This window comes from Bombina bombina, chromosome 11, assembly GCF_027579735.1.
Source record: "Bombina bombina isolate aBomBom1 chromosome 11, aBomBom1.pri, whole genome shotgun sequence".
NCBI lineage: Eukaryota > Metazoa > Chordata > Amphibia > Anura > Bombinatoridae > Bombina > Bombina bombina.
Window position 1 is genome coordinate 3,389,756 of NC_069509.1, and position 24,818 is coordinate 3,414,573.

A 24,818-nucleotide genomic window follows, 5' to 3' on the forward strand; every position below is an offset into this window, starting at 1 on the left:
ACTGCGGTACCATAAAGTTATTGTGTACGTAATAACCCTTCCCTAACTCCCTGCTGTTACTGAGGTACCATAAAGTTATTGTGTACGTAATAACCCTTCCCTAACTAACTGCTGTTACTGAGGTACCATAAAGTCATTGTGTACGTAATAACCCTTCCCTAACTCCCTGCTGTTACTGAGGTACTATAAAGTCAGTGTGTACGTAATAACCCTTCTCTAACTCCCTGCTGTTACTGAGGTACCATAAAGTTATTGTGTAAGTAATAACCCTTCCCTAACTCCCTGCTGTTACTGAGGTACCATAAAGTTATTGTGTACGTAATAACCCTTCCCTAACTCCCTGCTGTTACTGCGGTACCATAAAGTTATTGTGTACGTAATAACCCTTCCCTAACTCCCTGCTGTTACTGAGGTACCATAAGGTCATTGTGTACGTAATAACCCTTCCCTAACTAACTGCTGTTACTGAGGTACCATAAAGTCATTGTGTACGTAATAACCCTTCCCTAACTAACTGCTGTTACTGAGGTACCATAAAGTCATTGTGTACGTAATAACCCTTCCCTAACTAACTGCTGTTACTGAGGTACCATAAAGTCATTGTGTACGTAATAACCCTTCCCTAACTCCCTGCTGTTACTGAGGTACCATAAAGTCATTGTGTACGTAATAACCCTTCCCTAACTACCTGCTGTTACTGAGGTACCATAAAGTCATTGTGTACGTAATAACCCTTCCCTAACTACCTGCTGTTACTGAGGTACCATAAAGTTATTGTGTACGTAATAACCCTTCTCTAACTCCCTGCTGTTACTGAGGTACCATAAAGTCATTGTGTACGTAATAACCCTTCCCTAACTTCCTGCTGTTACTGAGGTACCATAAAGTCATTGTGTACGTAATAACCCTTCCCTAACTCCCTGCTGTTACTGAGGTACCATAAAGTTATTGTGTACGTAATAACCCTTCCCTAACTCCCTGCTGTTACTGAGGTACCATAAAGTTATTGTGTACGTAATAACCCTTCCCTAACTAACTGCTGTTACTGAGGTACCATAAGGTCATTGTGTACGTAATAACCCTTCCCTAACTCCCTGCTGTTACTGCGGTACCATAAAGTTATTGTGTACGTAATAACCCTTCCCTAACTCCCTGCTGTTACTGAGGTACCATAAAGTTATTGTGTACGTAATAACCCTTCCCTAACTAACTGCTGTTACTGAGGTACCATAAGGTCATTGTGTAAGTAATAACCCTTCCCTAACTCCCTGCTGTTACTGAGGTACCATAAAGTTATTGTGTACGTAATAACCCTTCCCTAACTCCCTGCTGTTACTGCGGTACCATAAAGTTATTGTGTACATAATAACCCTTCCCTAACTCCCTGCTGTTACTGAGGTACCATAAAGTCATTGTGTACGTAATAACCCTTCCCTAACTAACTGCTGTTACTGAGGTACCATAAAGTCAGTGTGTACGTAATAACCCTTCCCTAACTCCCTGCTGTTACTGAGGTACCATAAAGTCATTGTGTACGTAATAACCCTTCCCTAACTCCCTGCTGTTACTGAGGTACTATAAAGTCAGTGTGTACGTAATAACCCTTCCCTAACTCCCTGCTGTTACTGAGGTACCATAAAGTCAGTGTGTACGTAATAACCCTTCCCTAACTAACTGCTGTTACTGAGGTACCATAAAGTTATTGTGTACATAATAACCCTTCCCTAACTCCCTGCTGTTACTGAGGTACCATAAAGTCAGTGTGTACGTAATAACCCTTCCCTAACTAACTGCTGTTACTGAGGTACCATAAAGTTATTGTGTACGTAATAACCCTTCCCTAACTAACTGCTGTTACTGCGGTACCATAAGGACATTGTGTACGTAATAACCCTTCCCTAACTCCCTGCTGTTACTGCGGTACCATAAAGTCATTGTGTACGTAATAACCCTTCCCTAACTAACTGCTGTTACTGAGGTACCATAAAGTCATTGTGTACGTAATAACCCTTCCCTAACTCCCTGCTGTTACTGAGGTACCATAAAGTCATTGTGTACGTAATAACCCTTCCCTAACTCCCTGCTGTTACTGAGGTACCATAAAGTCAGTGTGTACGTAATAACCCTTCCCTAACTCCCTGCTGTTACTGAGGTACCATAAGGTCATTGTGTACGTAATAACCCTTCCCTAACTCCCTGCTGTTACTGAGGTACCATAAGGTCATTGTGTACGTAATAACCCTTCCCTAACTAACTGCTGTTACTGAGGTACCATAAGGTCAGTGTGTACGTAATAACCCTTCCCCAACTAACTGATGTTACTGAGGTACCATAAGGTCATTGTGTACGTAATAACCCTTCCCTAACTCCCTGCTGTTACTGAGGTACCATAAAGTCAGTGTGTACGTAATAACCCTTCCCTAACTAACTGCTGTTACTGAGGTACCATAAAGTTAGTGTGTACGTAATAACCCTTCCCTAACTCCCTGCTGTTACTGAGGTACCATAAAGTCATTGTGTACGTAATAACCCTTCCCTAACTCCCTGCTGTTACTGAGGTACCATAAAGTCATTGTGTACGTAATAACCCTTCCCTAACTCCCTGCTGTTACTGAGGTACCATAAAGTCAGTGTGTACGTAATAACCCTTCCCTAACACCCTGCTGTTACTGAGGTACCATAAAGTTATTGTGTACGTAATAACCCTTCCCTAACTAACTGCTGTTACTGAGGTACCATAAAGTCAGTGTGTACGTAATAACCCTTCCCTAACTCCCTGCTGTTACTGAGGTACCATAAAGTCATTGTGTACGTAATAACCCTTCCCTAACTCCCTGCTGTTACTGAGGTACCTATAAAGTCAGTGTGTACGTAATAACCCTTACCTAACTCCCTGCTGTTACTGAGGTACCATAAAGTCAGTGTGTACGTAATAACCCTTCCCTAACTAACTGCTGTTACTGAGGTACCATAAAGTTATTGTGTACATAATAACCCTTCCCTAACTCCCTGCTGTTACTGAGGTACCATAAAGGCAGTGTGTACGTAATAACCCTTCCCTAACTAACTGCTGTTACTGAGGTACCATAAAGTTATTGTGTACGTAATAACCCTTCCCTAACTAACTGCTGTTACTGCGGTACCATAAGGACATTGTGTACGTAATAACCCTTCCCTAACTAACTGCTGTTACTCAGGTACCATAAAGTCATTGTGTACGTAATAACCCTTCCCTAACTAACTGCTGTTACTGAGGTACCATAAAGTCATTGTGTACGTAATAACCCTTCCCTAACTCCCTGCTGTTACTGAGGTACCATAAAGTCATTGTGTACGTAATAACCCTTCCCTAACTCCCTGCTGTTACTGAGGTACCATAAAGTCAGTGTGTACGTAATAACCCTTCCCTAACTCCCTGCTGTTACTGAGGTACCATAAGGTCATTGTGTACGTAATAACCCTTCCCTAACTAACTGCTGTTACTGAGGTACCATAAGGTCAGTGTGTACGTAATAACCCTTCCCTAACTAACTGATGTTACTGAGGTACCATAAGGTCATTGTGTACGTAATAACCCTTCCCTAACTCCCTGCTGTTACTGAGGTACCATAAAGTCAGTGTGTACGTAATAACCCTTCCCTAACTAACTGCTGTTACTGAGGTACCATAAAGTCAGTGTGTACGTAATAACCCTTCCCTAACTCCCTGCTGTTACTGAGGTACCATAAAGTCAGTGTGTACGTAATAACCCTTCCCTAACTCCCTGCTGTTACTGCGGTACCATAAAGTCATTGTGTACGTAATAACCCTTCCCTAACTAACTGCTGTTACTGAGGTACCATAAAGTCATTGTGTACGTAATAACCCTTCCCTAACTCCCTGCTGTTACTGCGGTACCATAAAGTCAGTGTGTAAGTAATAACCCTTCCCTAACTCCCTGCTGTTACTGAGGTACCATAAAGTCATTGTGTACGTAATAACCCTTCCCTAACTCCCTGCTGTTACTGAGGTACCATAAAGTTATTGTGTACGTAATAACCCTTCCCTAACTCCCTGCTGTTACTGAGGTACCATAAGGTCAGTGTGTACGTAATAACCCTTCCCTAACTCCCTGCTGTTACTGAGGTACCATAAAGTCAGTGTGTACGTAATAACCCTTCCCTAACTCCCTGCTGTTACTGAGGTACCATAAAGTCATTGTGTACGTAATAACCCTTCCCTAACTAACTGCTGTTACTGAGGTACCATAAGGTCATTGTGTACGTAATAACCCTTCCCTAACTCCCTGCTGTTACTGAGGTACCATAAGGACATTGTGTACGTAATAACCCTTCCCTAACTCCCTGCTGTTCCTGAGGTACCATAAAGTCATTGTGTACTTAATAACCGTTCCCTAACTCCCTGCTGTTACTGAGGTACCATAAGGTTATTGTGTAAGTAATAACCCTTCCCTAACTCCCTGCTGTTACTGAGGTAACATAAAGTCATTGTGTACGTAATAACCCTTCCCTAACTCCCTGCTGTTACTGAGGTACCATAAAGTCAGTGTGTACGTAATAACTCTTCCCTAACTCACTGCTGTTACTGAGGTACCATAAAGTTATTGTGTACGTAATAACCCTTCCCTAACTACCTGCTGTTACTGAGGTACCATAAAGTCATTGTGTACGTAATAACCCTTCCCTAACTCCCTGCTGTTACTGAGGTACCATAAAGTTATTGTGTACGTAATAACCCTTCCCTAACTCCCTGCTGTTACTGAGGTACCATAAAGTCATTGTGTACGTAATAACCCTTCCCTAACTCCCTGCTGTTACTGAGGTACCATAAAGTCAGTGTGTACGTAATAACCCTTCCCTAACTCCCTGCTGTTACTGAGGTACCATAAAGTTATTGTGTAAGTAATAACCCTTCCCTAACTACCTGCTGTTACTGAGGTACCATAAAGTCAGTGTGTACGTAATAACCCTTCCCTAACTACCTGCTGTTACTGAGGTACCATAAGGTCATTGTGTACGTAATAACCCTTCCCTAACTCCCTGCTGTTACTGAGGTACCATAAGGTCATTGTGTACGTAATAACCCTTCCCTAACTCCCTGCTGTTACTGAGGTACCATAAAGTTATTGTGTACGTAATAACCCTTCCCTAACTCCCTGCTGTTACTGAGGTACCATAAAGTCAGTGTGTACGTAATAACCCTTCCCTAACTCCCTGCTGTTACTGAGGTACCATAAAGTCATTGTGTACGTAATAACCCTTCCCTAACTCCCTGCTGTTACTGAGGTACCATAAGGTCATTGTGTACGTAATAACCCTTCCCTAACTAACTGCTGTTACTGAGGTACCATAAAGTCATTGTGTACGTAATAACCCTTCCCTAACTCCCTGCTGTTACTGAGGTACCATAAAGTCAGTGTGTACGTAATAACCCTTCCCTAACACCCTGCTGTTACTGCGGTACCATAAGGTCATTGTGTACGTAATAACCCTTCCCTAACTAACTGCTGTTACTGAGGTACCATAAAGTTATTGTGTATGTAATAACCCTTCCCTAACTCCCTGCTGTTACTGAGGTACCATAAAGTCATTGTGTACGTAATAACCCTTCCCTAACTCCCTGCTGTTACTGAGGTACCATAAGGTCAGTGTGTACGTAATAACCCTTCCCTAACTCCCTGCTGTTACTGAGGTACCATAAAGTCATTGTGTACGTAATAACCCTTCCCTAACTCCCTGCTGTTACTGAGGTACCATAAAGTCATTGTGTACGTAATAACCCTTCCCTAACTCCCTGCTGTTACTGAGGTACCATAAAGTCAGTGTGTACGTAATAACCCTTCCCTAACTAACTGCTGTTACTGAGGTACCATAAAGTTATTGTGTACGTAATAACCCTTCCCTAACTACCTGCTGTTACTGAGGTACCATAAGGTCATTGTGTACGTAATAACCCTTCCCTAACTAACTGCTGTTATTGAGGTACCATAAAGTCATTGTGTACGTAATAACCCTTCCCTAACTACCTGCTGTTACTGAGGTACCATAAAGTCATTGTGTACGTAATAACCCTTCCCTAACTCCCTGCTGTTACTGAGGTACCATAAAGTCAGTGTGTACGTAATAACCCTTCCCTAACTCCCTGCTGTTACTGAGGTACCATAAAGTTATTGTGTAAGTAATAACCCTTCCCTAACTACCTGCTGTTACTGAGGTACCATAAAGTCAGTGTGTACGTAATAACCCTTCCCTAACTACCTGCTGTTACTGAGGTACCATAAGGTCATTGTGTACGTAATAACCCTTCCCTAACTCCCTGCTGTTACTGAGGTACCATAAGGTCATTGTGTACGTAATAACCCTTCCCTAACTCCCTGCTGTTACTGAGGTACCATAAAGTTATTGTGTACGTAATAACCCTTCCCTAACTCCCTGCTGTTACTGAGGTACCATAAAGTCAGTGTGTACGTAATAACCCTTCCCTAACTCCCTGCTGTTACTGAGGTACCATAAAGTCATTGTGTACGTAATAACCCTTCCCTAACTCCCTGCTGTTACTGAGGTACCATAAGGTCATTGTGTACGTAATAACCCTTCCCTAACTAACTGCTGTTACTGAGGTACCATAAAGTCATTGTGTACGTAATAACCCTTCCCTAACTCCCTGCTGTTACTGAGGTACCATAAAGTCAGTGTGTACGTAATAACCCTTCCCTAACACCCTGCTGTTACTGCGGTACCATAAGGTCATTGTGTACGTAATAACCCTTCCCTAACTAACTGCTGTTACTGAGGTACCATAAAGTTATTGTGTATGTAATAACCCTTCCCTAACTCCCTGCTGTTACTGAGGTACCATAAAGTCATTGTGTACGTAATAACCCTTCCCTAACTCCCTGCTGTTACTGAGGTACCATAAGGTCAGTGTGTACGTAATAACCCTTCCCTAACTCCCTGCTGTTACTGAGGTACCATAAAGTCATTGTGTACGTAATAACCCTTCCCTAACTCCCTGCTGTTACTGAGGTACCATAAAGTCATTGTGTACGTAATAACCCTTCCCTAACTCCCTGCTGTTACTGAGGTACCATAAAGTCAGTGTGTACGTAATAACCCTTCCCTAACTAACTGCTGTTACTGAGGTACCATAAAGTTATTGTGTACGTAATAACCCTTCCCTAACTACCTGCTGTTACTGAGGTACCATAAGGTCATTGTGTACGTAATAACCCTTCCCTAACTAACTGCTGTTACTGAGGTACCATAAAGTCATTGTGTACGTAATAACCCTTCCCTAACTACCTGCTGTTACTGAGGTACCATAAAGTCATTGTGTACGTAATAACCCTTCCCTAACTACCTGCTGTTACTGAGGTACCATAAAGTCAGTGTGTACGTAATAACCCTTCCCTAACTAACTGCTGTTACTGAGGTACCATTAAGTCATTGTGTACGTAATAACCCTTCCCTAACTCCCTGCTGTTACTGAGGTACCATAAAGTTATTGTGTACGTAATAACCCTTCCCTAACTAACTGCTGTTACTGAGGTACCATAAGGACATTGTGTACGTAATAACCCTTCCCTAACTAACTGCTGTTACTGAGGTACCATAAAGTCATTGTGTACGTAATAACCCTTCCCTAACTCCCTGCTGTTACTGAGGTACCATAAAGTTATTGTGTACGTAATAACTCTTCCCTAACTCACTGCTGTTACTGAGGTACCATAAAGTTATTGTGTACATAATAACCCTTCCCTAACTCCCTGCTGTTACTGAGGTACCATAAGGTCAGTGTGTATTAATAACCCTTCCCTAACTACCTGCTGTTACTGAGGTACCATAAAGTCATTGTGTACGTAATAACCCTTCCCTAACTCCCTGCTGTTACTGAGGTACCATAAAGTCATTGTGTACGTAATAACCCTTCCCTAACTCCCTGCTGTTACTGAGGTACCATAAGGTCAGTGTGTACGTAATAACCCTTCCCTAACTACCTGCTGTTACTGAGGTACCATAAAGTCATTGTGTACGTAATAACCCTTCCCTAACTCCCTGCTGTTACTGAGGTACCATAAAGTCATTGTGTAAGTAATAACCCTTCCCTAACTCCCTGCTGTTACTGAGGTACCATAAAGTCAGTGTGTACGTAATAACCTGTCAGGGTTCACCATTCTACTCCACCTCTCCAGTACGCCCACTCTCTCCTGATTGGATAACTCTCCTTTAAGACACCTGTGCACCACTCAACCTGTGCTTAGTATTGTTTGTTTATAGGATACTAGCTTTGAAGTTTCTCTCACGTTCCCCAGAGGTTTCCAAAGAAGCTTAATTCTCTGTTTTGAGACTACTTTCTACTCTCACCTGACTCATCTAACAGCCGTGTTCAGGAGAATACCTTGCAACTCTAAAAGCCTCTCTCAGTGCGGTAATGTACTATCAACCACTTCATTGAAGTTCATTCACTTACCGTCTTGTTACAGCACTTCTGCCTTCTCTCCCCTAACGCTGCCTGTCAGCACTACACAACTCCGCTGCAGCGTGACGTCACTTCCGGTTTCCCCGGCACCAGCTTCAGATCACTGACAAACAGCTCCGGACCAACTCGCACAAGCCTGCCACTAAGACAACTTTCAGGTACCTTTAACTGCTTTACAGTACCGGACAGTATACATTCTGTTCTCTTGCTTGCTACACTGCCTAAGCTGCTTCTTAATATGAACTGTGCCTGTGTTTAATCCACTTTGTGCAGCTGCTTCCTCCTACTGTGCTTCTATGAAGTGTTGCTACTCAGGTTTATATATTTGGCTTGTTTGCTATTATCTTGGAACATCTGTGATAACATCACCTAAAACTCTCCTGCAGATTATTCTGTGAGGTTTGTCATTTCTAACAATCTGAGCATAATCACTTTGACTGAGGAATATCCTTTTCACTCATAGAGGATTTTATCAGTTAAGTGAGACATTCCACATACTTTTAGGTACTGCAGTTGCGTTCCAATCTCCAATCTAAACAGTTTCCTTATATAATACTAAGCCTTGCAAAATGGAACCAGCAGACCTACGCCAGATTGTTTACAACTTAACTCAAAAAGTTGATCAACTAGCTCAGGGATTACATGACCTGCAAATTGAAAATGCATCCTTAAGAAGTATTATAAAAGACTCTTTAGCATTAAATGCTACTCAGACTGAAGCGATTATTGAACCACAGATTCCTTTCCCTGACTTATTTTCTGGAAACCGTAAAAATTATAGGCAGTTTAAAAATGCCTGCTACCTCCTCTTCACTATGAGGCCTAAAACATACCCCACTGAGAGAGTGAAGGTTATGACTACTATCTCCTTCCTCAGGGGGGACCCCAGAACATGGGCTGACAAATTCCTAGAGACCCAAGATCCAATTTTAGGCTCCTTAGAAGATTTCATTTCTGCTATGGACGAGTTATTTCAAGACACTGATATACAGCTTACTGCTGAAACAAGCCTCAGAAATGTTAATGAGGTACCATAAAGTCATTGTGTACGTAATAACCCTTCCCTAACTAACTGCTGTTACTGAGGTACCATAAAGTTATTGTGTAAGTAATAACCCTTCCCTAACTAACTGCTGTTACTGAGGTACCATAAAGTTATTGTGTACGTAATAACCCTTCCCTAACTCCCTGCTGTTACTGAGGTACCATAAAGTCATTGTGTACGTAATAACCCTTCCCTAACTCCCTGCTGTTACTGAGGTACCATAAAGTCATTGTGTACGTAATAACCCTTCCCTAACTCCCTGCTGTTACTGAGGTACCATAAAGTCATTGTGTACGTAATAACCCTTCCCTAACTCCCTGCTGTTACTGAGGTACCATAAAGTCATTGTGTACGTAATAACCCTTCCCTAACTCCCTGCTGTTACTGAGGTACCATAAAGTCAGTGTGTACGTAATAACCCTTCCCTAACTCCCTGCTGTTACTGAGGTACCATAAGGTCATTGTGTACGTAATAACCCTTCCCTAACTCCCTGCTGTTACTGAGGTACCATAAAGTCAGTGTGTACGTAATAACCCTTCCCTAACTCCCTGCTGTTACTGAGGTACCATAAAGTTATTGTGTACGTAATAACTCTTCCCTAACTCCCTGCTGTTACTGAGGTACCATAAAGTCAGTGTGTACGTAATAACCCTTCCCTAACTCCCTGCTGTTACTGAGGTACCATAAGGTCATTGTGTACGTAATAACCCTTCCCTAACTAACTAATGTTACTGAGGTACCATAAAGTTATTGTGTACGTAATAACCCTTCCCTAACTCCCTGCTGTTACTGAGGTACCATAAAGTTATTGTGTACGTAATAACCCTTCCCTAACTAACTGCTGTTACTGAGGTACCATAAAGTCATTGTGTACGTAATAACCCTTCCCTAACTCCCTGCTGTTACTGAGGTACCATAAAGTCAGTGTGTACGTAATAACCCTTCCCTAACTCCCTGCTGTTACTGAGGTACCATAAAGTTATTGTGTACGTAATAACCCTTCCCTAACTCCCTGCTGTTACTGAGGTACCATAAAGTCATTGTGTACGTAATAACCCTTCCCTAACTCCCTGCTGTTACTGAGGTACCATAAAGTCATTGTGTAAGTAATAACCCTTCTCTAACTCCCTGCTGTTACTGAGGTACCATAAAGTTATTGTGTACGTAATAACCCTTCCCTAACTCCCTGCTGTTACTGAGGTACCATAAAGTTATTGTGTACGTAATAACCCTTCCCTAACTCCCTGCTGTTACTGAGGTACCATAAAGTCATTGTGTACGTAATAACCCTTCAGTTATCTCACAATGGATTTACTGCATTGTCATTATGATCACTTGTAGTCACTACACTGTAACGTGTTTCTCCTTCAGCAAATTAATGACATACTATTCCCATGGAAATCAGACAGTCGAGTCCAAAATAAACTTTCATGATTCAGATAGAGAATGTAATTTTAAACAATTTTCCAATTTACTTTTATCACCAATTTTGCTTTGTTCTTTTGGTATTCTTAGTTGAAAGCTAAACCTATGAGGTTCATATGCTAATTTCTAAGCCCTTGAAGGCCGCCTCTTCTCTCAGGGAATTTTAACAGTTGTTCACCACTAGAGGGTGTTAGTTCATGTGTGTCATATAGATAACACTGTGCTCATGCACGTGGAGTTTAGGTGAGCCAGCACTGATTGGCTAAAATGGATGTCTGTCAAAAGAACTGAAATAAGGAGGCAGTTTGCAGAGGCTTAGATACAAGATAATCACAGAGGTAAAAAGTGTATTCATATAACTGTGTCGGTTGTGCTAAACTAGGGAATCCTATAATATAAAAGGCCAAGTGTGTTTGTCCGAAGCTGTCATGCGCAGTAGAGACAGCGCAAGAACAAAACACACCTGGCCTTTAGGATCCTGACAACAGAGGTGGTGTAGTGTGGCCGGCAGGAGCAGCGCGATGGGGGCGTGGCCAATCGTGACAAGAGGCATGGCCAAATGGGGCGTTGCAGCGGGGTGTGGTCTGATGGGCGTGACCTATGGGAGCGCGGTCTGGTGGGCGTTGCCTACAGGAGCGCCGTGATGGGGATGTGATCTGGTGGGCGTGGCCGAGCAGTGTGCCGCGAAGGGGGCGTGGATGGCCGGGAGAGACAAAAGAGGTGGAGAGAGACCCAAAGAGAGGGGGCAGAAAGAGCAAAAGAGAGGGGGAGAGAGTGAGAGCAAAAGAGAGGGTGGAGAGAGCAAGCAAAAGAGGGGAGTGAGAGAGCGAGCAAAAGAGAGAGAGCGAGCAAAAGAGAGAGAGCGAGCAAAAGAGAGAGGGGGAGAGAGAGAGCAAAAGCGAGGGGGGAGAGAGAGCAAGGGGTGGGACTGCTGTACTGCAAGAAATGGCCCGTGTTCACAGGCTTTAGGACTAGTGGGTAATAAAGGGATTATCTATCTTTTTAAACAATTAACAATTCTGGTATAGACTGTCCCTTTAATGCTTTGTGCTCCCAGAATCCTCAAGAGAGAACTTAATATTACAATGACAAACGTGTCTTTCTAAAATAAGAAGAACTATATAAGAAAATAACACGCCTGTGGAAAGAGACAATAATGCAGCGAGAGAACGCTCACTCTTCCAATATCTCATACTCACCACAGATTCTCTGACACATGGGGAATAACAATAAGACTGACAAGCAGACCACCCAAATTTACCAGAGTTTCCTGTGAAGAATACAAGTCAGACATCATTAGAAAGTGAAGTACAGCAGAGAGACAGGACGTGAGTCACAGAGTCCGGAAGTAAATCAGAGAGACAGGAAGTAAATTAGAGAGACAGAGTGTTGGTCATTAAGTACATCAGAGAGACAGGGCATTTATCGATGAGCAGCGGACATGATCCGCTTCATCGTATCATGTCGCTCGCACTATGATAAATCTACCCCAAAGAGTCAGGGCATGAGTCACAGAGTCAGGCAGTACATCAGGGACACAGGAAGTAAATCAGAGAGTCAGTAAGTACATCAGAGAGACAGGGCGTAAGTCACAGAGTCAGGAAGTACATCAGAGAGTCAGGGTGTGAGTCACAAAGACAGGGCGTGAGTCACAGAGTCAGTAAGTACATCAGAAAGACAGGGCGTAAGTCACAGGGTCAGGAAGTACAGAGAGACAGGGCGTGAGTTACAAAGACAGGAAGTACATCAGAGAGACAGGGCCTGAGTCACAGGGGAAGTACATCAGAGAGACAGGGCGTGAGTCACAGAGTCAGTAAGTACATCAGAAAGACAGGGCGTAAGTCACAGAGTCAGTAAGTACATCAGAGAGATAGGGCATGAGTCAGAGAGTCAGGAAGTACATCAGAGAGACAGGGCATGAGTCACAAAGACAGGAAGTACATCAGAGAGACAGGGCGTGAGTCACAAAGACAGGAAGTACATCAGAGAGACAGGGCGTGAGTCACAAAGGCAGGAAGTACATCAGAGAGACAGGGCGTGAGTCAGGAAGTTTCTTTAGAGAGACAGGACGAGAGTCACAGAGTCAAGAAGTACTTCAGAGAGACAGGGCATGAGTAAAGGAAGTGCATTAGAGAGACAGGGCGTAAGTCACAGAGTCAGGAAGTACATCAAAGAGACAGGGAGTGAGTCAGAGAATACATCAGAGACATAGGGTGTGAGTCACAGAGTCAGGAAGTACATCAGAGACACAGGGTGTGAGTCACAGAGACAGGAAGTACATCAGAGACACAGGGTGTGAGTCACAGAGACAGGAAGTACATCAGAGAGACAGGGCGTAAGTCACAGAGTCAGGAAGTAAATCAGAGAGACAGGAAGTAAATCAGAGAGACAGGAAGTAAATCAGAGAGTCAGTAAGTACATCAGAGAGACAGGGCGTAAGTCACAGAGTCAGGAAGTATATCAGAGAGTCAGGGTGTGAGTCACAAAGACAGGGCGTGAGTCACAGAGTCAGTAAGTACATCAGGGAGACAGGAAGTAAATCAGAGAGACAGGAAGTAAATCAGAGAGTCAGTAAGTACATCAGAGAGACAGGGTGTGAGTTACAGAGTCAGGAAGTACATCAGAGAGACAGGGTGTGAGTTACAAAGACAGGAAGTACATCAGAGAGACAGGGCCTGATTCACAGGGGAAGTACATCAGAGAGACAGGAAGTACATCAGAGACATGGTGTAAGTCACAGAGTCAGTAAGTACATCAGAGAGACAGGGTGTGAGTTACAAAGACAGGAAGTACATCAGAGAGACAGGGCGTGAGTCACAGGGGAAGTACATCAGAGACAGGGCGTAAGTCACAAAGACAGGAAGTACATCAGAGAGACAGGGCGTGAGTCACAGGGGAAGTACATCAGAGAGACAGGGCGTGAGTCACAAAGACAGGAAGTACATCAGAGAGACAGGGCGTGAGTCACAGAGTCAGGAAGTACATCAGGGAGACAGGGCCTGAGTCACAGGGGAAGTACATCAGAGAGACAGGGCGTGAGTCACAAAGACAGGAAGTATATCAGAGAGAGAGGACGGGAGTCACAGAGTCAAGAAGTACTTCAGAGAGACAGGGCATGAGTAAAGGAAGTACATTAGAGAGACAGGGCGTAAGTCACAGAGTCAGGAAGTACATCAAAGAGACAGGGAGTGAGTCACAAAGACAGGAAGTACATCAGAGAGACAGGGTGTGAGTCACAGAGACAGAAGTACATCAGAGAGACAGGGAGTGAGTCACAAAGACAGGAAGTATATCAGAGAGTCAGGGTGTGAGTCACAAAGACAGGGCGTGAGTCACAGAGTCAGTAAGTACATCAGGGAGACAGGAAGTAAATCAGAGAGTCAGTAAGTACATCAGAGAGATAGGGCGTAAGTCACAGAGTCAGGAAGTACATCAGAGAGACAGGGCATAAGTCACAGAGTCAGGAAGTACATCAGAGAGACAGGGCATAAGTCACAGAGTCAGGAAGTACATCAGAGAGACAGGGCGTGTGTCACAGAGTCAGGAAGTACGTCAGAGAGACAAAGCGCGAGTAAGGTACTACATCAGAGAGAGAGGGTGTGAGTAAGGTAGTACATCAGAGAGAGAGGGTGTGAGTAAAAAAGTACATCAGAGAGACAGAGTGTGAGTCACAGAGTCAGGAAGTACATCAGAGAGACAGGGAGTGAGTCACAGAGTCAGGAAGTACGTCAGAGAGACAAAGCGCGAGTAAGGTAGTACATCAGAGAGAGAGGGTGTGAGTAAGGTAGTACATCAGAGAGAGAGGGTGTGAGTAAAAAAGTACATCAGAGAGACAAGGTGTGAGTAAGGAAGTACATCAGAGAGACAGGGCGTGAGTAAGGAAGTACATCAAAGAGACAAGGTGTGAGTAAGGAAGTACATCAGAGAGACAGGGCGTGAGTAAGGAAGTACATCAGAGTGACAGGGCGTGAATAAGGAAATACATCAGAGAGACAAGGTGTGAGTAAGGAAGTACATCAGAGAGACAGGGCGTGAGTAAGGAAGTACATCAGAGAGACAGGGCGTGAGTAAGGAAGTACATCAGAGAGACAGGGCGTGAGTAAGGAAGTACATCAGAGAGACAGGGTGTGAGTAAGGAAGTACATCAGAGAGACAGGGTGTGAGTAAGGAAGTACATCAGAGAGACAAGGTGTGAGTAAGGAAGTACATCAGAGAGACAAGGTGTGAGTAAAGAAGTACATCAGAGAGACAGGGCGTGAGTAAGGAAGTACATCAGAGAGACAGGGCATGAGTAAGGAAGTACATCAGAGAGACAAGGTGTGAGTAAGGAAGTACATCAGAGAGACAGGGTGTGAGTTACAAAGACAGGAAGTACATCAGAGAGACAGGGCGTGAGTCACAGGGGAAGTACATCAGAGACAGGGCGTAAGTCACAAAGACAGGAAGTACATCAGAGAGACAGGGCGTGAGTCACAGGGGAAGTACATCAGAGAGACAGGGCGTGAGTCACAAAGACAGGAAGTACATCAGAGAGACAGGGCGTGAGTCACAGAGTCAGGAAGTACATCAGGGAGACAGGGCCTGAGTCACAGGGGAAGTACATCAGAGAGACAGGGCGTGAGTCACAAAGACAGGAAGTATATCAGAGAGAGAGGACGGGAGTCACAGAGTCAAGAAGTACTTCAGAGAGACAGGGCATGAGTAAAGGAAGTACATTAGAGAGACAGGGCGTAAGTCACAGAGTCAGGAAGTACATCAAAGAGACAGGGAGTGAGTCACAAAGACAGGAAGTACATCAGAGAGACAGGGTGTGAGTCACAGAGACAGAAGTACATCAGAGAGACAGGGAGTGAGTCACAAAGACAGGAAGTATATCAGAGAGTCAGGGTGTGAGTCACAAAGACAGGGCGTGAGTCACAGAGTCAGTAAGTACATCAGGGAGACAGGAAGTAAATCAGAGAGTCAGTAAGTACATCAGAGAGATAGGGCGTAAGTCACAGAGTCAGGAAGTACATCAGAGAGACAGGGCATAAGTCACAGAGTCAGGAAGTACATCAGAGAGACAGGGCATAAGTCACAGAGTCAGGAAGTACATCAGAGAGACAGGGCGTGTGTCACAGAGTCAGGAAGTACGTCAGAGAGACAAAGCGCGAGTAAGGTACTACATCAGAGAGAGAGGGTGTGAGTAAGGTAGTACATCAGAGAGAGAGGGTGTGAGTAAAAAAGTACATCAGAGAGACAGAGTGTGAGTCACAGAGTCAGGAAGTACATCAGAGAGACAGGGAGTGAGTCACAGAGTCAGGAAGTACGTCAGAGAGACAAAGCGCGAGTAAGGTAGTACATCAGAGAGAGAGGGTGTGAGTAAGGTAGTACATCAGAGAGAGAGGGTGTGAGTAAAAAAGTACATCAGAGAGACAAGGTGTGAGTAAGGAAGTACATCAGAGAGACAGGGCGTGAGTAAGGAAGTACATCAAAGAGACAAGGTGTGAGTAAGGAAGTACATCAGAGAGACAGGGCGTGAGTAAGGAAGTACATCAGAGTGACAGGGCGTGAATAAGGAAATACATCAGAGAGACAAGGTGTGAGTAAGGAAGTACATCAGAGAGACAGGGCGTGAGTAAGGAAGTACATCAGAGAGACAGGGCGTGAGTAAGGAAGTACATCAGAGAGACAGGGCGTGAGTAAGGAAGTACATCAGAGAGACAGGGTGTGAGTAAGGAAGTACATCAGAGAGACAGGGTGTGAGTAAGGAAGTACATCAGAGAGACAAGGTGTGAGTAAGGAAGTACATCAGAGAGACAAGGTGTGAGTAAAGAAGTACATCAGAGAGACAGGGCGTGAGTAAGGAAGTACATCAGAGAGACAGGGCATGAGTAAGGAAGTACATCAGAGAGACAAGGTGTGAGTAAGGAAGTACATCAGAGAGACAGGGTGTGAGTAATGAAGTACATCAGAGAGACAAGGTGTGAGTAAGGAAGTACATCAGAGAGACAGGGCGTGAGTAAGGTAGTACATGAGAGTGACAGGGTGTGAGTAAGGAAATACATCAGAGAGACAGGGTGTGAGTAAGGAAGTACATCAGAGAGACAAGGTGTGAGTAAGGAAGTACATCAGAGAGACAGGGCGTGAGTCACAGAGTCAGGAAGTACATCAGAGAGACAGGGCGTGAGTCACAAAAACAGGAAGTACATAAGAGAGACAAGGCCTGAGTCACAGGGGAAGTACATCAGAGAGACAGGGCGTGAGTCACAGGGGAAGTACATCAGAGAGACAGGGCGTGAGTCACAAAGACAGGAAGTTCATCAGAGAGACAGGGTGTGAGTCACAGGGGAAGTATATCAGAGAGACAGGGCGTGAGTCACAAAAACAGGAAGTACATCAGAGAGACAAAGCGTGAGTAAGGAAGTACATCAGAGAGATATTGTGACGGATTACTGGCTACCCCAACTGGGTAGCTCCACCAACTGATCTCCCAACACCTGGAACCAGCCAGAAGTGATTTTGCATGGGCCCACCGAAATAAGTCATACTAGCATTCAGGTGAATCAAGAACTCCTCTTATTGAGAAACAAACATCGTTTTTAAAAAAGCTCATCTTGACAAGACACTGGACAATCCCACAACTTTCCAGCCCCTCCAGACAGTCTGGTGCCTCCATAGCAGCCACAGTCCCACAGAATCCCAGTACCCAAGTGTGGCGGTTTCGGGTGATCACAGGGCGTGAGTAAGGAAGTACATCAGAGAGACAGGGCGTGAGTAAGGAAGTACATCAGAGAGACAGAGTGTGAGTAAGGAAGTACATCAGAGAGACAGGGCGTGAGTAAGGTAGTACATCAGAGAGAGAGGGCGTGAGTAAGGTAGTACATCAGAGAGACAGGGTGTGAGTAAGGTAGTACATCAGAGAGACAGGGTGTGAGTAAGGTAGTACATCAGAGAGACAGGGTGTGAGTAAGGAAGTACATCAGAGAGACAAGGTGTGAGTAAGGAAGTACATCAGAGAGACAGGGCGTGAGTAAGGAAGTGCATCAGAGAGACAAGGCGTGAGTAAGGAAGTACATCAGAGAGACAGGGCGTGAGTAAGAAATTACATCAGAGAGACAGGGCGTGAGTAAGGCAGTGTTACGGTTACCCTTAGTCTTGCTGAGAGATGGACCGCTTAGTAGTCTGGATTCCTATTGCTGAAGAGGGGAGAAGTTGCTTTCCATAGTATTCCATACGAGTCCTGTAAATGTAGAATAATCCCACTAGCTATAGTACAGCTATGATACCATTCTGCCCGCAAAACGAGTCAAAGCCGTGATTTGAGGGTCAAACAAGAACTGAGGGCTGGGATGCCCAGCCTGCTTTTTATTGTGGTTACATGCAAACAGGACACTCCCAGGGGGAGGCATAAAATCACCAATCAAACATTTGGCACAACCCACACATCCCCTCCCCTCAGATAAACAGTTAAACCAATTATACGGTGCATATTTTCAACCAAGTTCTGGATGTACCCCAAAACCATGGGGTACCCCTTTAAATCCTACACCGCTGGATAGACGTTGTTCAGGGGAGCAACATATCCGAAAACCAGCCCGTTCGGATGAATGGTTCGGGAGTTATGGGTTTCCAAAGTTTTGACCGACCGCACAGACTTTCTAGCCGAAAATAGTTCCACACGTTTTGGCCTTACGGTCGGTCCTCGTTCGTACGTAAAAACTCCACGAACCCTTTGCCATCTATGGTTATCCTTGTGGTCGCTGTACTCCCCATGCGAAGGGTAATCATCCTACCGAACGGTGGGCCGTTTGGTAGGTCCAGCACGAAGTTACGTTATCCTGGAGGTCTTAGCGGTGTTCGCCTGTTTGCATCTCCGTTTTCAGTTCCAGACGATTGCTGGCAAACACCGCTTTTCGCACGTAAGATGGCCGCGAACACGTGCAAAGTCCCGAAATAGCGGCCACCTATACGTTTACACAAAGGATTCGTGCTGAACCATACGAACGGCTGCAAATAGGGCTGAAAGGTGAAAATAGCACTTAAAGGTACACAATGAAAACTAATGCTTTTGTAACAGTGCTCCCTTTCTGTGGAACACTCTGGCAGACACTGTCTGACCCCTTTTCAGGGCAGACTAAGGCTGTCCAGACCGCTGGTTATGCTGGGCTGAGGTCGGTTTGTCTGGACAACCCGTCGGCGTTGCCATTCTGTTTCCCAGGTCTGTAAGTAATGGTGAAATTGAAGGGTTGCAACGATAAACTCCAACGTAATAGCCTGCCGTTATCTCCAGAGACCCGGTTCAGCCACACCAACGGGTTATGGTCGGTGACCAGAGTGAACTCCTGTCCATATAAATAGGGAGTCAATTTCTTTAATGCCCACACCAAAGCCAAACACTCCTTTTCGACCGCTGCATAGCTAACTTCGCGGGGCAGGAGCTTCCGGCTGATGTAGGCAACTGGATGCTCCCCTCCGTCTTCGCCTACTTGGCTGAGGACGGCTCCCAGCCCGAACATGGAAGCGTCTGTATGGACGATAAAACGTTTGTTAAGGGCTGGGGCCGCCAAGACAGGAGCGTTAATTAGAGTATTTTTGAGAGCCTGGAAAGCAGTTTCACAGTGGGGAGACCACAGGACCTGTTGAGGTAAGTTTTTCTTGGTCAAGTCAGTCAGGGGTTTGGCAAGTGTGCTGTAGTCTGGTACAAACCGTCTGTAGTACCCTGCCGTGCCCAGGAAGGCTAGGACCTGAGTCTTAGTGATGGGGGTGGGCCAATTGGCGACAGCTTCTATCTTGGCCGGCTCTGGTCGCTGTTTTCCACACCCCACCCGGTGACCCAGGTACTGTACCTCGGCCATCCCAAGGTGGCATTTTTCTGGCTTCAGAGTCAAGCCAGCAGCCCGGATCTGATCCAGAACCATTCCTACGTGAGCTAAGTGGTCCTCCCAGGACTCACTGTGGATCGCTATGTCGTCCAGGTATGCGCAAGCAAAACTCTGGAGCCTATCCACCAAGCGCTGGAATGTAGCTGGGGCATTCTTCATCCCAAACGGCATTACCTTAAACTGATATAAGCCGAATGGGGTGACGAATGCAGACTTGGGGATAGCCTCCAGGGCCAGGGGAATCTGCCAGTAACCTTTGCAGAGGTCAATAGTGGTCAGGTAATTTCCCCTGGCTATTCGATCGAGTAGCTCGTCTACCCTGGGCATAGGGTAAGCGTCCGTCACTCTCTTTTCATTGAGCCTCCGATAGTCTATGCAGAACCGGGTTGTCCCATCTTTCTTGGGCACCAAGACAACTGGGGAGGCCCAGGGACTATCGGAGGGCTCAATTACCCTGAGTTGGAGCATCTCATCGATCTCCTTCTTCATTCCTGTCCTAACTGCTTCGGGGATTCGGTACGGAGCCTGGCGCAAGGGAGCTTGTCCCGGAGTATCTACCTGGTGGGTGGTTAAGGTAGTGTACCCTGGCTTCTGAGAGAAGGTGAGGCGTTTGGACTGTACAGGGAGTGCAGAATTATTAGGCAAATTAGTATTTTGACCACATCATCCTCTTTATGCATGTTGTCTTACTCCAAGCTGTATAGGCTCGAAAGCCTACTACCAATTAAGCATATTAGGTTATGTGCATCTCTGTAATAAGAAGGGGTGTGGTCTAATGACAACACCCTATATCAGGGTGCATAATTATTAGGCAACTTCCTTTCCTTTGGCAAAATGGGTCAAAAGAAGGACTTGACAGGCTCAGAAAAGTAAAAAATAGTGAGATATCTTGCAGAGGGATGCAGCACTCTTAAAATTGCAAAGCTTCTGAAGCGTGATCATCGAACAATCAAGCGTTTCATTCAAAATAGTCAACAGGGTCGCAAGAAGCGTGTGGAAAAACCAAGGCGCAAAATAACTGCCCATGAACTGAGAAAAGTCAAGCGTGCAGCTGCCAAGATGCCACTTGCCACCAGTTTGGCCATATTTCACTGGAGTGCCCGAAAGCACAAGGTGTGCAATACTCAGAGACATGGCCAAGGTAAGAAAGGCTGAAAGACGACCACCACTGAACAAGACACACAAGCTGAAACGTCAAGACTGGGCCAAGAAATATCTCAAGACTGATTTTTCTAAGGTTTTATGGACTGATGAAATGAGAGTGAGTCTTGATGGGCCAGATGGATGGGCCCGTGGCTGGATTGGTAAAGGGCAGAGAGCTCCAGTCCGACTCAGACGCCAGCAAGGTGTAGGTGGAGTACTGGTTTGGGCTGGTATCATCAAAGATGCGCTTGTGGGGCCTTTTCGGGTTGAGGATGGAGTCAAGCTCAACTCCCAGTCCTACTGCCAGTTTCTGGAAGACACCTTCTTCAAGCAGTGGTACAGGAAGAAGTCTGCATCCTTCAAGAAAAACATGATTTTCATGCAGGACAATGCTCCATCACACGCGTCCAAGTACTCCACAGCGTGGCTGGCAAGAAAGGGTATAAAAGAAGAAAATCTAATGACATGGCCTCCTTGTTCACCTGATCTGAACCCCATTGAGAACCTGTGGTCCATCATCAAATGTGAGATTTACAAGGAGGGAAAACAGTACACCTCTCTGAACAGTGTCTGGGAGGCTGTGGTTGCTGCTGCACGCAATGTTGATGGTGAACAGATCAAAACACTGACAGAATCCATGGATGGCAGGCTTTTGAGTGTCCTTGCAAAGAAAGGTGGCTATATTGGTCACTGATTTGTTTTTGTTTTGTTTTTGAATGTCAGAAATGTATATTTGTGAATGTTGAGATGTTATATTGGTTTCACTGGTAAAAATAAATAATTGAAATGGGTATATATTTGTTTTTTGTTAAGTTGCCTAATAATTATGCACAGTAATAGTCACCTGCACACACAGATATCCCCCTAAAATAGCTATAACTAAAAACAAACTAAAAACTACTTCCAAAAATATTCAGCTTTGATATTAATGAGTTTTTTGGGTTCATTGAGAACATGGTTTTTGTTCAATAATAAAATTAATCCTCAAAAATACAACTTGCCTAATAATTCTGCGCTCCCTGTAGGAGTTGGTTGAGCTGCTACCTTTCAGTGGGGCTAAGTCGGTCTCCTATCTGAACCTGAGCTACTATACCTGTGGGGGGACTCTTTTCTAATAGGTCTGAAATGGGTAGACTGTCGGGGTCTTCTTGAGGGGAACAACAGACGGCCGTCACGTTCTCTGGTCGCTCAAAATATTCCTTGAGCATGTTTACATGGAATGTCTTTCTAAGATTGTTGTTGTGGCAGCTAGCTATCACATAAGTGGTGTCTCCCCTTTTCTTTCATGTAATTAGCAAGAGTCCATGAGCTAGTGACGTATGGGATATACATTCCTACCAGGAGGGGCAAAGTTTCCCAAACCTCAAAATGCCTATAAATACACCCCTCACCACACCCACAATTCAGTTTTACAAACTTTGCCTCCTATGGAGGTGGTGAAGTAAGTTTGTGCTAGATTCTACGTTGATATGCGCTCCGCAGCAAGTTGGAGCCCGGTTTTCCTCTCAGCGTGCAGTGAATGTCAGAGGGATGTGAGGAGAGTATTGCCTATTTGAATGCAGTGATCTCCTTCTACGGGGTCTATTTCATAGGTTCTCTGTTATCGGTCGTAGAGATTCATCTCTTACCTCCCTTTTCAGATCGACGATATACTCTTATTTATATACCATTACCTCTGCTGATTTTCGTTTCAGTACTGGTTTGGCTTTCTACAAACATGTAGATGAGTGTCCTGGGGTAAGTAAATCTTATTTTCTGTGACACTCTAAGCTATGGTTGGGCACTTTATAAAGTTCTAAATATATGTGTTCAAACATTTATTTGCCTTGACTCAGAATGTTCAACATTCCTTATTTTCAGACAGTCAGTTTCATATTTGGGATAATGCATTTGAATCAATCATTTTTTCTTACCTTAAAAATTTGACTTTTTTCCCTGTGGGCTGTTAGGCTCGCGGGGGCTGAAAATGCTTCATTTTATTGCGTCATTTTTGGCGCGGACTTTTTTGGTGCAAAAAATCTTTTCTGTTTCCGGCGTCATACGTGTCGCCGGAAGTTGCGTCATTTTTTTACGTCCTTTTGCGCCAAAAATGTCGGCGTTCCAGATGTGGCGTCATTTTTGGCGCCAAAAAGCATTTAGGCGCCAAATGATGTGGGCGTATTATTTGGCGCCAAAAAATATGGGCGTCGCTTTTATCTCCACATTATTTCAGTTCATTTTTTCTTTGCTTCTGGTTACTAGAAGCTTGTTTATTGGCATTTTTTCCCATTCCTGAAACTGTCATTTAAGGAATTTGATCAATTTTGCTTTATATGTTGTTTTTTCTCTTACATATTGCAAGATGTCTCACGTTGCATCTGAGTCAGAAGATACTTCAGGAAAATCGCTGTCTAGTGCTGGAACTACCAAAGCTAAGTGTATCTGCTGTAAACTTTTGGTAGCTATTCCTCCGGCTGTTGTTTGTATTAATTGTCATGACAAACTTGTTAAAGGGACACTGTACTCAAAAAAATTATTTTGTAATTCACATAGAGCATGCATTTTTAAGCAACTTTCTAATTTACTCCTATTATCAAATTTTCTTCATTCTCTTGGTATGTTTATTTGAAAAGCAAGAATGTGAGTTTAGATGCCGGCCCATTTTTGGTGAACAACCTGGGTTGTCCTTGCTGATTGGTCAGCACCAATAAACAAGTGCTGTCCATGGTCCTGAAGCAAACATTTGCTGGCTCCTTAGCTGAGATGGCTTCTTTTTCAAATAAAGATAGCAAGAGAACAAATTAAAATTGATAATAGAAGTAAATTAGAAAGTTGCTTAAAATTGCATGCTCTATCTGAATCATGAAAGAAAAAAATTGGGTTCAGTGTCCCTTTAATGATTCAGACAGGGCATGTCATTTTAAATAACTTTCCAATATACTTTTCTCATAAAAATTGGTATTCTTTGTTGAAAGCTAAAACTAGTTAGGCTTATATGCTAATTTCTAAGCCCGCCTCTTATCTGAATGCATTTGACGTTTTTCACAGCTAGTTCATGTGTGTCATATATATAAATAACATAGTGCTTACTCCCTTGGAGGTATTTATGAGTCAGCACTGATTGGCTTAAAGGGACACTGAACCCAAATGTTTTCTTTTGTGATTCAGATAGAGTATGACATTTTAAGCAATTTTTTAATCTACTCCTTTTATCAAATTTTCTTCATTCTCTTGGTATCTTTATTTGAAATGCAAGAATGTAAGTTTAGATGCCGGCCCATTTTTGGTGAACAACCATGGTTGTTCTTGCTGATTGGTGGATAAATTGGTCCACCAATAAAAAAAAGTCCTGTCCAGAGTTCTGAACCAAAAAAAAAGCTTTTTAAAATAAAGATAGCAAGAGAACAAAGAAACATTGATAATAGTACTAAATTAGAAAGTTGCTTAAAATTGCATGCTCTATCTCAATCCCAAAAGAAAAAAATTTGGGTTCAGTGTCCCTTTAAAGCAGATAATATTTCCTTTAGTAATGTACCATTGCCTGTTGCAGTTCCTTCAACATATAAGGTGCAGAATGTTCCTGATAATATAAGAGATTTTGTTTCTGAATCCATCAAGAAGGCTATGTCTGTTATTTCTCCTTCTAGTAAACATAAAAAATCTTTTAAAACTTCTCTCTCTACAGATGAATTTTTAAATGAACATCATCATTCTGATTCTGATGACTTTTCTGGTTCAGAGGATTCTGTCTCAGAGATTGATGCTGATAAATCTTCATATTTATTTAAAATGGAATTTATTCGTTCTTTACTTAAAGAAGTACTAATTGCTTTAGAAATAGAGGATTCTGGTCCTCTTGATACTAATTCTCAACGTTTAGATA

General features: G+C 43.9%; 1 protein-coding gene across 1 annotated transcript in view; it reads right to left on the reverse strand.

Moving 5' to 3' along the window:
• The window catches only part of RUSF1 (RUS family member 1), a gene marked incomplete at its 5' end in the record, with an annotated part of 166,614 nt that overhangs the window by 55,527 nt on the left and 86,269 nt on the right, over positions 1 to 24,818 (reverse strand). The window contains 1 exon segment of the mRNA XM_053694386.1: positions 12,149 to 12,219. Within this exon segment, the coding sequence (XP_053550361.1) occupies positions 12,149 to 12,219 (71 nt within the window).